A 15,793-nucleotide genomic window follows, 5' to 3' on the forward strand; every position below is an offset into this window, starting at 1 on the left:
CCTATGACCACCTGTGCAGCTGTAAAGGTAGATGTGTTAAGTTTTCTCAAAGCATTTGTAATTTATAATTTACAGCAGTAATAACCTTGGCATTCCTTGATTTTTCTTCATTAGTTTTTCTGTCTTTGCTATTTTTCCTTTTTTGTATTCGTTTCCATTACATGAACAATTAATGTCACATACCCACGTGCTTTCGTTGAGAAGAGGCTCAAACATACAATACAGCCATGAAAGCTAGAGCCTGCCTTGTCACGCTTTGTTAACTAATGTTATTTAACAAACTGTGTCCATTTTAATGGGTTATGTCGTTGTTTTAGCATAAATGAGTGTTAATTTAGGAACTAATGAATGCATGAAGAATTTTCCACTGAAATTAGCAGCAATTATATTTTTGACTTAGGATAATTCTATTTATCCTCCAGGCTCATAAAATCAAATACAAATACACGCACATATAAGATTCTTAGATCTTTATTTTATAAAATTGGACACATTCTCTCTCCCTCTCTCTCTCTCTCCTCTTGCTTTCCTCATCTGACCTGGAGGCGTTTGCTCCTACACATCGCTTTCTGTGGAATACCACCAATCTGATGGTCATTTACATTGTTTCCTATTTTGTCCTTACCAAAAAATACAATATACATTGATAAACATAATCTTAAGTACTGGCACTTTATTTTTCTCTTAGGGATAGGTTCCCAGGAGTGATACTGCTGGGTTGAAGAGTATGTATATTTTAAATGTTAAAAGACAGAGTCACAATGATTTCCACGGTGCCTATCACAATTTACATTTCTAATAGCACAGTATGAAATTAACTTTTCCCCTGCTTCCTGCTGTTAGTTGATAAAATGACAACTTAGACGAAGACTTATTGGACTATGGATGTTCTAGTAAATTTCATTCATATGTACTCATATTCATACTCACATTCATGTGTAATCACAGCATGTTAATGATCTTCAAAAGTGAACAGTTGTAACTTGTGAATCTGAAATCAAGCCTAAAATGGTGTATCTTTGAGTTATGCAAAAAATATGAATTTTTGTAGGTTAGTCATCAAACAATATGTATGGGGAGATCACTGAACAGTCTAACAAAACTGTTCATGAATCTTTAAAGGAAAGGTATAACTTACACTAAGTCAGGTTCCAAAGGGAAATTTTAGGTTGATGATGCTGAAACTCAAGGAAGTAAAAATACCTCTCCTAAAGAGAATACTGCAAAAATTTATTTCTAAAGTGGACTATGGACACGGAAAATTTTTAAAGCAATAAGATATCTGACAGTTTCTTAAAATAATTTTGCCTTTAAAATTCCTGAAATGTTAAGTAACATTTGTGCACTACAGACATATCCTACCTTTTTTTTTTTTAACAAGACAATTCATACAATATTAAGAGAAACAGGGAAACACAAAAATATAACTGGTTTCTGGGTTATACAATATTTTGGTAACTGACATGCATTTGTATGTAAATACCCCACTGAAAATCAGTAGCAAGAGCATGATGGAGTGGATATTCTCTTTAGCCCATTTTTATTCCGTGGTGCATACTAATACAGCCCATAGCTGCCTCTTTTCACTCTCTAAACTTCCTCTTACTTATTTCACACTTGCATATTTATGTAAATAACGCTTCTAGAAAATCTTCAGCAAACCCAGAAGCAGGTAAAAACTTCAATAGTGTCTTGTTTATTGAGGCAGCTCAATAACAACGATCATACCAACTTATATACGGCAGCAAGCAGTAGGAGCAAACACGTTACATGCTACTTTCACATCTGTCCCACACTTCATCTGGAATGCATACTGAGTTGTAAAGTTACTGTAAACACATGTGATGTTTAATGTGGAAAATCTTGATTGATGTGTCCTCATTATTAGTGGACAAGAATTTCAAATTTTCAGTGACTGTGTTAAATTCACATACACAGATCTAAAATATACAATTTGTGTTGTGCAGCACAATCTCACACACAGCCACTGTATTCCTAGATTCCACTGTCTGCAGTTCTTCTGCCTCCCAGAATATTTCACGCTTGAATAATTCTTTTGAGATTTCAAACAGCTCACTGTAATACAGTTAAGTATGTCTATTTACAATCGGATATACTCTGCTATGTATTTCTCAGCTGGGTATCACAGCTAACTTTCAGTATGTTAATGGTTTTTAGGGGACCCATTTTTACACATTTCTGAGTTGACAGATTGTACCTCAGTAGGAATTCCCGTGCTCCATCAGTACCTTCGCCCATTGGAAGAGTTCTGGGGAGAGGGTTCTGCAGTCCGACCTGGCTGCAGACTCAGGGTTTGTCCCCTATGTGAACTCTTTGATGGACACTGAGGCGGGACTTCCTGCTGAAGGCCTTCCCACACTGAGAACACTCATATGGTTTCTCTCCCGTGTGGATTCGCAAGTGTAACCTCAGAGTGGACCGCTGGCTGAATGTTTTGCCGCATTCAGTACACTCATAGGGTTTCTCTCCTGTGTGAGTTCTCATATGTATAATGAGTTGCGAGTTCTGAATGAAGGACTTTCCACATTCGCTGCACTCGTAACGTTTCTCCCCCGTGTGAATTTTCTGATGTATAATGAGGTTTGATTTCTTGAAGAAGGTTTTTGCACATTCATTACATTCATAGGGGCGCTCCCCTGTATGAATTCTCTGGTGTGTAGTAAGTTCAAACTTCTGGGCAAATGTCTTGCCACATTCACTGCATTCGTAGGGCTTCTTTTCCATGTGTGCTCTCTGGTGTACAATGAGGTTTGACTGGTGGGTGAAAGCTTTTCCACATTCAAGACATTCAAAGGGTTTTTCCCCAGTATGAATTCTCTGGTGTTTAATGAGGTTTGCCTTATGGGAGAAGGTTTTCTTACATACATTACATTCATAAGGTTTTTCTCCGGTATGTATTCTCTTATGACTAATAAGGAGTGACTTAAAGGGGAAAGCCTTGTCACAGTAATTACAAATGAAAGGTTGTACCAGATTTCGAATTTTCTGATGTTTAAAAATGGCTTCTTTATGGCTGAAGGCTTTTCCACTTTTGTTATAGTCAGAGAATTCTACGTCAGTATGGGTTTTCTCTTGCTTTAGATAGAGAAGTGCTTTTCCAAATCCATTATATTCATCAGTTTGTTTTCTTATGTAGCTTCTATTACTATTAAGTAAGTCTGAATTATATTTCAAAGTTTTTTCATATAAGTCATATTTATAAGGTACTTGTCTTAACGAAACAAAGTCTGTGCTCAGATTGAATGATTTTCCAAAGAGATCACCCCTTTCCTCAATTGGAGTTTGGTTCTTAAAGATTACAAATGGCCTCGCTTGCTCATCTGGGTTTCTGGGCTCCCTCTCCATCTGGTCATCAGCTTTCCACACCTCTAGGAAAGAGCACACGAAATACATTTCGTCAACCCTTTCACTATAACGTTATAGAATGTGACATCTCCACAGATTTCCATCGTAGGTCTGCTTTTTAATTTGGGACTCAGTCTTCTAGTATTAAAAAGTCTCCACTTTCCTAGCTCTTAAACTTTGAAAGGAAAAAAACATGCCTGTAGCAAAAAAAAGTAGTAGAAACTGACAATGAACACAAGTAGCATTGCCTGATTACAAAATGACCTTAAAAAGCGGGTAAAGTAAAATAAAACCAAAGGGCAGCAAACAGGAAATAAATGATGTGGGAGGGCTGACAAGTCCACGGATGAAGGAGACTCAGTGTCCTCAAGGACCCTGAACAGTTAGCACAGAGACCAAGAAAAGCAGATGACGGAAAAGCACCTAGGCATATGTTAGGGTAGCAACCCAGACTGACTCTGAATGACTGTGGTCGGACCAGCCGCCTTTGTGAGCTTCTAGGCTCTTTCCCCTTGGACACCTCTCTCATCTGTGCCAACTAGCTTCCTAGGGCAGGATTTCTCACAGGTTTGCAGAGATGACCCTAGTGCAGCACTCCACATCTCTTAATAAGACTTTTGCAAGTGAATGGCAAGACCCAGAAACTCATACACTGTAGGAAATATAAAATAGATCCAAGGATCCAAGATCCTTTTGACAGATTCACTGCTACTGCTGGTTTCACTGCTTTTTTTCTGTTGTTGTTGGAGAGAGAATGCATTTTCATCATTCAATCTTATTTTTCTCCTTTTAATGTTTAAGTTCTTCCCCAAACCAGTCTTGTCCCTTTTATTTGAAGGAATTGTGGGGATCAAATTACCCAGCCTTGACCTAGGCCTTTGGTAACCTTTACTTTCATCTGTGCATTACTGGCCATCCATGACTCTTGTGATCCTGTTGCCATTTGTGTCCCGGCCAATGTCACTTCTGTACTGAAAAATCTGTATTCCCCTTGAGGGCACCACAGCAATTTCCATGAGCTAAAGTATAAAGGTCACCACCATTCTAGCAAACTGAGAGTACTAATTAAAGAGCAACTAATCACAAAACAAAAGCTTATGACATTTTAGACAAGTACCAGGGCTCAAGTGCGAGTGGCAAATATCTGTAAACGGGAAGGTGAGCAGGGAGGTGTGATTCAGAGTGCTGAGGGATTCAGGCCATCTGTTCTCAGCCATCTCTAAAGCTTTAGAGATTGGAAACATAGATTCCTAAAAAATTCCAAAGGTACCAACCCATTCATAATCCTTGGGATAGTACTTCGAGTGGCTTCTGATTCTCCTTCTCTTCTTCCAAGGCTTTCTAGAAAGTTCTCAACTGGCAATTCTAACTTTGCTAGCTACAATCTTTGTGGCTCCAACTTGAAAATCATATCTGGTTTGATAATATCAGAGAACTTGCTAATGGAATGTAGCTCCTAACTGCTCGGGCTTCAGAGACCCTGAAAGTAAAGTAGGCAGCACTTCAGAGTCTGCACCATCACCTTTAACACCTGAAGCCTGAGGCCAAAACCATTTAGTAATTTAGAAGCTCAATTTCTGGTAACGGAGAAATGACATAATCGGTAAACAGTGTCAACTCCTGCGAGCTGTCCTTACCCACGGAGAGTAAATTGCTGTAATTCTCCAGCATCACGTCCATGTACAGGATCCTCTGAGACGGGTCCAGTTGCTCCCACTCCTCCTGGCTGAAGTCCACAGTCACATCCGTGAATGAAACTGACCCCTGAAACGGCACATTGCTATTCATTCTGAAATGACGAGCATTTGGTGACATAGAAAGGATACATGGAAACTTACCACATTGTTGTAAAAGAGTCATGCACTGTGGACATTACATATGACACCAACTGTACATACACCTTCACTATGTTGTCACATCTCCAAAACGTATTTACAGTGGTTAAAGCATGGGTTCAGATTCCCCTGTACCTCTGGCACTGTGACACCTGACAGGTAGCTAAGATGAATAACACTGTTTCTCCTCTGATGATGTATGAGGGAGTTAAATGCATAAACCTAAATGTACAGTATTTAATGTTACCAGTGCAGTGAGTGCTCACATGGGTGTTGTTCTGCCGCATCAAACTAGACAAAATTACAGAGTACATGAAACCTTTTGTGATACTGTGATAAACATATATTTGGTAATTCAGATGCCCAAAATATTTTTCTCATCTATACAGAGGGTGCCAAAAAAATGTATATACATTTTAAGAAAACTGTATTAAAATTGTAATACTCAATATATACCAATAACAAAAGGTGAATATAAGTCATGTTTGACGTCTGCAATTACAAGAGGTGCTCAAAGTGGTTACCATCAGTGTCCAGACTCTTCTGATTACGGCGGACTACTGCTTGAGCAACGCTGACCAAAGTGCCCACTTGTGTACATTTTTTTGGCACCCCCAGTATTTGGTCTTTCTCCACAGTCCCTGGCTCTAAGCTCCCCAAACACCTGGAATCAAGTGTTGAAAGTGAGAAAGATTTTTGTTATGTTAATGAGGTGACTTTTGGAAATTACCTAAGGATGGGAGCTGGTCAAGAGTAGCCCCAACCACATGATTAGAGGGTTGGAAGTTACAGGCCCACTCCCTGAACTCTGGGGAGTGGGGTTGGAGGATTCCAGTGCCAGTGGTCAATGGCTGAATTATCACAGCTATGTAACGAAGCCTCCATAAAAACCTAACAGGACAGGGTTCGAAGAGCTTCTGGGTTGGTGAACACAGACGCTGGGAGAGCGGTACTCTGGAGAGGGCGTGGAAGCTCCAGAGGTAAGTAAAACACTCACTCAATCCCTAACCCTCACTCAGCTCTCTCCCCTCCCCCTCACAGTCTCTCCTCTCACTAGCTCGCTCTCACTTTCATGCTCACGCTCCAGTCTCTCTCTTGCTACTGCCTCTCTCTCATTCCTCTCTCTCTCCTTTCTCACTCCTTTCTCTTTTACTCTCATTTCTTTCTCTCTTCCTCAATCCTGTCTCCTCTTTTCCCACTCCCTTCTCTCTCTCCTCAGTCTTTCTCGCTCTCCTTATTCCTTTTTCTCTCACTTTTCTCACTCCAATCTCTCTAATTTCTTTCTCTCACTCCTCTCTCTCCCTTCCTCTCCTCTCATTTTTGTCTCATTCCCTGCCCCGTCTATCGTTGACTCTTCTGTCTCTCACTGTTCTGTATCTCATTTTCTCTCTTTCCTTTCTTACTCTCTCAATCCTGTCTTTTTCTCTCACTCCTTTTTTCTAATATCTCTCTCTCTCTCTCTCTCTCTCTCTCTCTCTCTCTCTCTCTCTCGCCTTCTCATCTTTCTCACTCCGTCTCCTGTCACTCTCACTCTTCTGTCTCACTCCTCTCTCCCTCCCTCCCGTCTCTCTTTTACTCATTTCTCTCGTCTCTCACTCATGTCTCTTTCTCATTTCTTTCTCTCTCCACTCAGTCACTTTTTCACTCTCATCTTTCACACTACTCTCTCACTTCTATCTTTCTCCTTTCTATTTTTCACTTCTCTCTCCCACTACTTTCTCTTACTCCCCTCTCTCTCTCTCTCTCTCATCTCCTCCCCCCACCCAGTTCCACCCCTGTTCGACCCGCTCTCCCTCTTTGGTATTTCTCTCTTTTCTGTCTCACTTCTCACTCCCTCCCTCCTTCCCTCTCTCCTGTTTCTCTCTCATTCCTTTTTCTTTTCCTCTCTCCTGTAGTTCTCTCTCACTCTCTCCTCTCTCACTCCCTGCTGTCTCTCTCAATCCTCTTGTTCTCTCCCCCTGTGCTGTCTTTCTCTCACTCCTCTCCCCTCCAGCCTCTTTCAAGCTCTCACACCTGTCTTACCCCTCTAATTCCTCTCACTCTCTCCCGCCAGGTACTCTCTCTCTCTCTGTTGTCTCACTCCTCTGCTCTCACTCCTCTGCTCTCACTCATTCTCATCTCACTCACGCCTGTTTCTCACTGTTCTGTCACACTCTTCTCTCCCCTCCCACTTCCACTTTCTTTCTCACTCCTTTCACTCTCGTTCTCACACCTCTCTTTACGCCCTCACCCCTCTCCTGTCACTCTCTCTCCTTTACTTTCTCTCTCAATCCTCTTGTTCTCTCCCTGTGCTGTCTTTCTCACTCCTCTCTCTCTTCTCTCACTCCTCTCCCCTCCTGTCTCTCTTTCAAGCTCTCACACCTCTCTTACTCCTATCACTCTCTCCCACCTCGTTCTCTCTCTGTTGTCTCACTCCTCTGCTCTCTCATTTCTCACTGTTCCGTCACACTCCTCCCCCCCGCACTTCTCCTCTCTCCTTTCTCTCACTCCTTTCACTCTTGTTCTCACTCCTCTCTGCTCTATTTCTCTTTTCTCTCATTGCCTCACTTCTCTCTCTCTCACACTCCTTCCTCTCACTTCTCCCTCTCCTGTCATTCTCTCATTCTTCTCTCCTCTTTCCTCCACTCCTTTCTCTGCCTCACTTTCACTCTCACTCTTCTCTCATTCCTCACTCATTTTTCACACTTTCATGTTCTCTCTCTCCCCTCTCACTGTTCTTACTCTTCTCTCACTCTCTCCCTCTGCCTCACTCCTTTCACTCACTTCTTTCAATCCCCTCACTCCTCACCTTCCTCACACTCCTTTCACTCTCCTCTCCCTCTTCCGTCTCACTTCTCTCCCCACCTTTGTCTGTCTCTCTCTCCCCCCTTCTCTCGCTCCCTCTCATTTCACTCTCTTCTCTTTCTCACTTTCTCTCCTCTCTCTCCCCCTTCTTTGTCTCCCCTGTTCCTCTGTCCCCCACTTGATTCTCTCCTCCCTCCCCTCTCCCCCTCCTTCTCATTCTTCCCTCTCTCACTCCTGTCCCTCCAGGAATCTTAAGTTGGTGTCCCCTGGGTCACAAAACATGTGGTTTGGGAAAAGGGAAAGAAGGGTCAGGGATGAGAACCTCTGCTTCCTGGGTGGCCACATGGTCACGGGTGGTATGGAGCAGCAGCTGTGCTGGGATCAGTTACTAAAGGTAAAAGTTAGTCATGGAATTTAGAGATGGATCCAACTCCTAGGGACTTGGTCCACTTGATACATAAACAAATGCAGGCTAATAAGAAAAAGGTGTAAATCTTTAGTTGCTTATTAAGAAATGGGATGAATTAAAAAGACACTGATGGGTCAAAACTTAAGTTTTGGCGTGCCAAAGGTACCTCCTATTGGTCCACCAACATTAAATGGCCCCAAACAAGCCTGCTCCAATTTATCCGTTTGGAGCAATTTTTGAAGCTGGAAGACAGAAATTACAATGAAAACCCTGACCAGCAAACTCTTGGGGCAGTGGTTAGATCGATTAATCTAGTAATGTTGAACAAAAGGACCTGGGTCCCCTGGCTTGACTCTTTGCTGGCGACCCAAAGCCTTTTGCACAACTGTGAGTAAAATCGTCGGGGGATGGAGAAGTTTCTAGGACTTCTTGAAATGGGAGTCCCAGGAACTGTGGTACAAACCCACTGGTGCAGCCCGGATTTGCACTACAATTAGACTAAGAGAAGGTGAAAGTCTAATGGCTGATAGGATCATGCAAGTCAGAGTGTTTAAGAAGCTATTCTGTAAAGAAGCTGTGTCTCCTTGACCTGAGTGTTTCATGGGAATTACGTATGGCCGGGAACACTTCCCCTCCCCAGTACTGTAACAATGAAACCGGCTGAGGAAGTCCTAATGGAGGCTCCAGTTAGGAATGTAAGCACCATGGGAATTCAGGGGAAAGTTTTGTAGAACAACTGGTAAGTGTGATCAGGCTTCATATGAAGTGGTGCATTTCTTACCGGATTGTACTGTGGGGATGGACACTGCATCTGACTGGGACACATTTCCCCCACCTAATATTGTACAGCACAAGGCATGCACATCTGCCCTTCAAGTACTGTTAACTGGACATGCTAAGTGGGAACCAGTACTACTGCCCTGAGCCCCAGCGTATCATGGAAGCCGGAATGCCGGCGGGGACAGATTTTCTGTGCCCTAGTCCTATGTGCGGCGTATACTGGGGCTTTAGTGAGTGCTTCCTAGTGGAAACTACTGGTCTCTTGGACTTGAGAATTTCCATTTTAGAGGAATGTTTACTACCTTGCTATTGACTGAAGCTGCCTCTAAGACTGAAAGACATAAAACGATCTTGAAATCAGAACTACAGTGCCTTGGGTGAGGTCAGAGGAACGCTACTGGGGATGGCAGTGCCCAGTAGAGTTCCGTAATCAAATGGAAATGGTTTACATAGGACCATGCTGCCTGGGGAACACAAGGAGAACCTCACAAGCCGGGGGCCTCTTTTGCCCTAGGACTGACTCTGGAGGGAAGCAGGAGCTGACTCGTGGACAGTACCCTATAAAGAGCCCGCGACTGACCAACCGCTGCTTGGTTTGTGGACAGCAGTTCCATGGTGAGTGGACAGCACCCTGTTTGGAAAGCCACCACCCTAATGGAAGAAGGTACAAACAAATCAGCTCAGTGGGCTGAACAGCATGCTGTGTGCCCAGCAGTGATGAAAGAATTGAACAGTGGTAAAGCCCCTAGGTTTGCCTTTTAACTGTCTCACGGGTAGTGGCCAATGCCCTGGCCATATGGTCAGGCTGGAGAGCAATGGAAACCTGGCCTATTACAGGGGTGTCTGTATGGGGCATGGCCCTGTGGAAACCACTACGGACACAAGTGGTGTGAATAAAGCAGGACACATTACTGCCCATCAGAACTCCCTTTGAATCTTGGAAGGTGACTGGAATCAACAAGCAGACAGCCCCGTGTGCTCGCTTGAGGTGCACACCTGGGTCCATAAAATAAGCAGACATGGGGGTGCTGCACTAGTGCAGAGAGGGGCTGAACCTAGCCCAAGTCCTTTTGCACCCTCTGAGGCACACGATGCCAACCAGAACCGCAGAGACGGAGACGGCAGCTGGCACGTGGCAGATCCCCTAGTGCAAAGGCCTTGAGCACAGCCAGCAAGTCAGACTGACGCTGGGAGCCCGGGGGACAAATGGATCCTGCCGGGAATACACAGGCTTCAGACTGGGCCTGGCAGACCTGGGAGTAGATGCAAATGCTCCAAAACACAGAGGGTGCCAAAAAAATGTATACACACTTTAAGAAAGGAAAAAACTATTAAAATTGTAATATATACCAATTTAACAAAAGATGAGCACAAGTCATGTGTATACATTTTTTTTGGCACCCCCAGTATTATTAAAGGATTGGAACACAAAATGCTGTACCAGTTTGGACCACCAACTTACATTGCTTTGGACCAAGGAAGAAACTTTACAGCTCCTCATGTTAAACAGTGGTCCCCGAGCCATCACATCAGATGGACACACCACGCTGCATATCATCCACAGAGTACTGTTTAATAGAAAACCGAATGGGCATTTGAAACATTTGCTGTTTAAAATGGAGGGATATAAAGGCATGAGGGGGTTAAGGGAGGGTCCCTACTGGATAGATTCCTCTGCTTTTCTGGGGATTTGGGAAAGCGGGGGTGGGATGGATGCTGGTAACTATATAATTCTTCCCCACAGCACCTCAACTGTCTTTTTTCCTACCTGACCCACTGGTGCCAGCACTAGGTCTGCAACAGTGGGTGCCGGAAGCAGGGATGATTCCTAAGCAAGAAACTAACTATTCCTTTAAATCTGTCAGAATTGCTAAGGACCTGATGGGGTGGACTGTGCCTCTACCGCATTTGGCGAAGTTGGAGCTGACAGTGAATGCCGTGGTGTTGTCTAGTGGTCAAGAATCCTGCACTACACGAGTGGGAATGGACTGCGGGGGAAGCACTTCTTCGACGAGTACTGCTGCCAGCAATCTAGACCAACACCATGGTAACCCTGATGTCCCTTCCTAGGGTGGAAAAGTTTGGGTAAAGATAATGACAAACGGAGATAAGGAGAAATAATAGCTGAGGGTAAAAGGGATGAACAAGTGGGTTATGCAACAAGGGAATTCCAGCACTTTATTAATACTTCAAGAGAGGTTCAGAGCACGAGAATGATACTATCTCTTAGCATAAGCATACGAGATACCTGCAAAGGGGAGTAGAGTTTGCCACCACAAAATATGCCTCGTTAGAGATACTGGTTATTTTAGGCTGGTTAATTTTAATCAAAACCAAAAAGACGTTATGAGAAAAAAAATGAAGCCCATTTGATAACTTTCAAAACCATCCACACCACGTTGCCACATGGTAAGTACACTAAGAACTTTTGCATCCTGTCAGACCAACAAGGGTGTAAACCTGTGGCTCAATTTACATTGATTTAGAAATGACTCAACCATCAAATACGAAAATACTTCTCATAATGCTGTTTTCTATACTTTATACAAACAAAAACACTGCTCCAAAAATTATAGATAAAACAATTCTGATAGCACAGCATTAAAAGAGATATCAAACATGAATGACTTCAAACACTTGCTTCTGTCATGACAGATGCAGTTTCAATCTGGAATGAATTTGGTGTTCTGGGCAGAAATTCTATGGCCATGACTAGAGAGGTGTACCTAGCATATCTGACACCCAGAGCAGACCATTTTTAACACACCCTCCTCAACTCTTCCAACTATTATACATTTGAAACATTCACCTCTAAATTTACTTCTGAGTATACGAATCCTTTTTTACCTATTCACATTCTCTCTCTTTTGAATCTATATACCAGGGGTGCCAAAAAAATGTATACAAGTGGACACTTTGGTCAATGCTGCTCAAGCAGTAGTTCGCCGTAATCAGAAGTGTCTGGATGCTGATGGTAACCACTTTGAGAACCTCTTGTAATTGCAGAAGTCAAACATGACTTGTATCCATGTTTTGTTATCGGTATATATTGAGTATTACAACTTTAATACAGTTTTCCTTTCTTAAAATGTGTATACACTTTTTTGGCACCCTCTGTATCTTTCATCTTCAGTTATGACTTCCAATTTCTTAACCCCTCCTACTTCTTCCAAATTGTCATTGCCCCTCTAAGATTACATACCTCCAAAATCTAGATTACACTTGTCGCCATCTTCAAAACCTTGCCTCAATAACTTTCCACCACTTCCCACTCATAACTCCAAGCCTCAGGAAAAGTTACAGGAAGTGAGAGGAGTTGTAGTGTACAAAATTGCAGGTAACCTAATTAGCATTATTTCATACATCTTATCAGAATCTTTAGCCACTTGGCCCGGGAGCAGAAAATGCAGGTGATGGGTCATCTGTGCCTGAGATCAATACCATGGGGGTCAACAATTTTAGAGTCATGATTTTCCCAATACTAAATATTTATTCTCCATTTTCAGATCACTTCTGAAATTATAGTTCAAAAAACAGGATCACTAGGAAATTTTCTAGGGAATAAAGTAAGTACTAGGGACACAAAGACCAAGATCAGTCTTCACCGAGATAGGCACCGCTCAAGTCTTTCCTTTGCTTCCTATTTCCACAGCCACCCCAGCTATTACAAAGGCTTCCTAACTCTTATTTCTTTTTCCTCTTATTCTATTACCACACATCATAAAACTAACAATTTCCCTAATGTAAAGCTCTACATAACTAGAAATGGTTACCTATTATTTATTTCAATAAACTAATGACTAGCCCAGTTTTCAACATCATCCAAATTTCATTTTCATCCCCTTTTCCCATGGCTCCCCTCACTATGCAAAGATGTTCCCACTTAGATCACATATTCGATTTTGAGTCCTGCTCTCTTTTAAACCCTGGAGTACTTTTTTTGTATCTCTCTTGTTGCACTTATTTCACTCTGCTTGTGGGACAAACTAAAAAGGTCTAACATACTTGCAACTGGAATCCAAATAGGGGAGGCAAAATACAACAGAAATAATACTTGAAGAGATAATACCTTAAAATTTTCCAGGACAGCTCATATCAGACTACAGAAACACCACTGCTCCCAAGAAAAATAAATACAGAGAACACCACACTTGGGCACATCATAATAAAACTGCTAAATCTCCCAGAGGAAAAAATATGCATTGCCTTCAGAGACAAAACAGTAAAACGGACAACTGACTTTTAAACAGAAACAATGAAAGCCACAAAAATCACAGAATATCTTCAAAATGCTGAAAAGACTAGAGTGTGAGTTCTAGGAGAAGTTTTTCTATAAAGGGTCAATTAGTAAATGCTTCAGGTTTTGCAGGTCATATGTAGTCTCCACTACAACTAATCAACTCAGCCATTGTACATAAAAGCCGACACAGACAATGTATAAACAAGTGTGCATAGCTGTGTTCCAAAAAACTTGATTATGGACACAGAAATCTGAATTTCATATAATTGTCACATCATAAAACACTATTCTTCCTTTGATTTTTCCCCAACCATTTAAAAATGTTGCAGGGAACCCAATCAGCATCATTTCATGGCATCCTACAAGAGTCGTTAGCCACTTGGCAGCGGAGCAGAGAATGCAGGTGATGGGTCATCTGTGCCTGAGATCAATACCAAATACGAAATACTAACACCAAATACTAAATGCTAATACTAAAAACCATTTGTAGCAAGGCAGCAGGCCATTTGGTCCATGGACCACAGTTAGACAATCTGAAATGATGACTACTAAACAATAAATGTTGTATGCTAGGTATTATTACTACTATCAAAGGATGTACATAAATAAATAAATAAATAAAATAACCTACCACAAATCAGTTGAATGCAAAAAGCAATGGGGAGCAAATCAGCAAAATATGTTGTTAAAATAAGTATATATGGGATAGGGAAGAAGAGGTGTAAATAAGCTGAAACTAATTTTTAGGTGCCAGCAACTTGAAAGTTGTGGCAGAAAGTACTCTGAGGAAAATATAAATCGTGATTAAACTTCGTTTCAAACATACATTTAAATAAGCACTGAAAGAGTAAGATAAACTTTTAAAAGGATGGAAATATATTCTGACAGACCAGAAGAAGAAGAAAGGTGGGTCAAGAAAATCAGTAATCAAAATAGAATGGAGTAAATGTTTAATACAAGATTAAGACCCTCAGAGAAGTTAAAAAAAAAGAAATCAACATACTCTTTACAACAAGCAAACTTAGTCTCACAAGGCACTGAAAAGTTTGCAGAATAATGTTATTAATTAAAACAGAATTCTAAATACATATATTTAATATATATGATAAATTCTACTTAGTACATACAAAAGTATTAAAAAAGAGGATTGGATACACCCACACAAAACTTTTAACATTAGCAACCTCTAAGGTGGGGAGACTGGTTTTAATAATCAAGAAGATTTTAGCAGAGTTAAGTGACCTAATACCAAGAGTGACAACACACTAGGAAGGGCAGATCCACAACAGAAATAGAATTCATGTATGAACTGTGTAACACAAAGAAAAAAAACTTCAATGTACATAATGTGTAGAACGACATAAGATGGTAAGTATTGATTACTGGATGGTGTAACAGGTTGATAGTCATTAAGTTGAACCATACTGAAATTGATGACATTCAACTGTTTTGACATATAAATCTGGCAATTTTATATAGCTCAACCTAGTATTCTCTTATTTGTGTTTCTGTACATTTTCACACTTCACAAAATCAAATAAAAAAACGTAAGTAAAGAACAAAAACTATCTTATGGACTATCAGGCAAAATGTAAGGAAAAAGCAAATTACCAAAAAATTGTAGGACACAGGGGACAAAGAAAAAAGCCTACAAGTTTCAGGAGAGAATGGAACAGGTTACATCCTGATAAGTAGATAGGCCTTTGGACGCCTTCGCTACAACACTACAAAGCAATGACTTCAAAATTCTAAGGAAAAACAATAAAAGCTGGACAAAATAAATGAAACAATTTGCAGGCATTGGAGAGCGACCATTGTAGAGCTAAAATTAGTGAAAGAAGGGTGTGCTCCACATTCACACTGATGATGAAAGTGCTGAAAGAAAAAAAATCAACTTTGAATTCTATATCCAGCAAAAGTGTCCATAAAAGTATTTTAAACCATGGCACAAACAGAGCCTAAGCAGAAAGTGACAGTATTGCTACATGGAATCAATTTAAAAAATAAAAACTGGCATTTGGGTCTGCAAAGCAACTGGGCTTTGGGAGCAGCGTAATGGGAGATAAGGAAGCCACAGAGAGGGAGTTCTAAAATTCTGCATAAAAATTCACCTCAGATCTCTGGTTGGTTTCTAATATGTGCAGTTGGAGGGCAAGGCTCCAGAAGGACTAGCAGAGAGCAACAGTTTTGTTCCTCCAGGCAGTTAAATTATTGGCAGAACAAAACTTAGCATTCTTTAGAGGGAGTTATACAACATATCCAGCATAATACAAACAAAAATTACTAGACATGTGAAAAAGCAAAAAACAAAGACACTATCAAGAGGTAGACAGCTCAAAAACAGATGTAGAGATAGACCAAGTATTAGGATTGGCACAC

General features: G+C 41.3%; 1 protein-coding gene across 8 annotated transcripts in view; it reads right to left on the reverse strand.

Annotated features, from left to right (window-relative positions):
- Positions 1–455: 455 nt before the first annotated feature.
- Positions 456–15,793, reverse strand: part of ZFP1 (ZFP1 zinc finger protein) — a 34,356-nt gene continuing 19,018 nt past the window's right edge. For 6 of the 8 annotated variants that reach the window (XM_019710589.3, XM_019710595.3, XM_074314566.2 and 3 more), the window contains 2 exons: positions 5,004–5,130; positions 456–3,389 (listed from right to left, as the gene is read on the reverse strand). In XM_019710589.3, coding sequence (XP_019566148.1) covers positions 2,308–3,389; positions 5,004–5,130 — 1,209 coding nt within the window. In that variant the 3' untranslated portion in view covers positions 456–2,307. Of the gene's footprint in view, positions 3,390–5,003; positions 5,147–10,636; positions 10,724–15,793 lie in introns of those variants that run through there. The other 2 variants (XM_074314563.2, XM_019710581.3) reach the window with 2 other exon arrangements.

This window comes from Rhinolophus sinicus, chromosome 8 (assembly GCF_057876585.1).
Source record: "Rhinolophus sinicus isolate RSI-liver-muscle chromosome 8, RSI-T2T, whole genome shotgun sequence".
Lineage (NCBI taxonomy): Eukaryota > Metazoa > Chordata > Mammalia > Chiroptera > Rhinolophidae > Rhinolophus > Rhinolophus sinicus.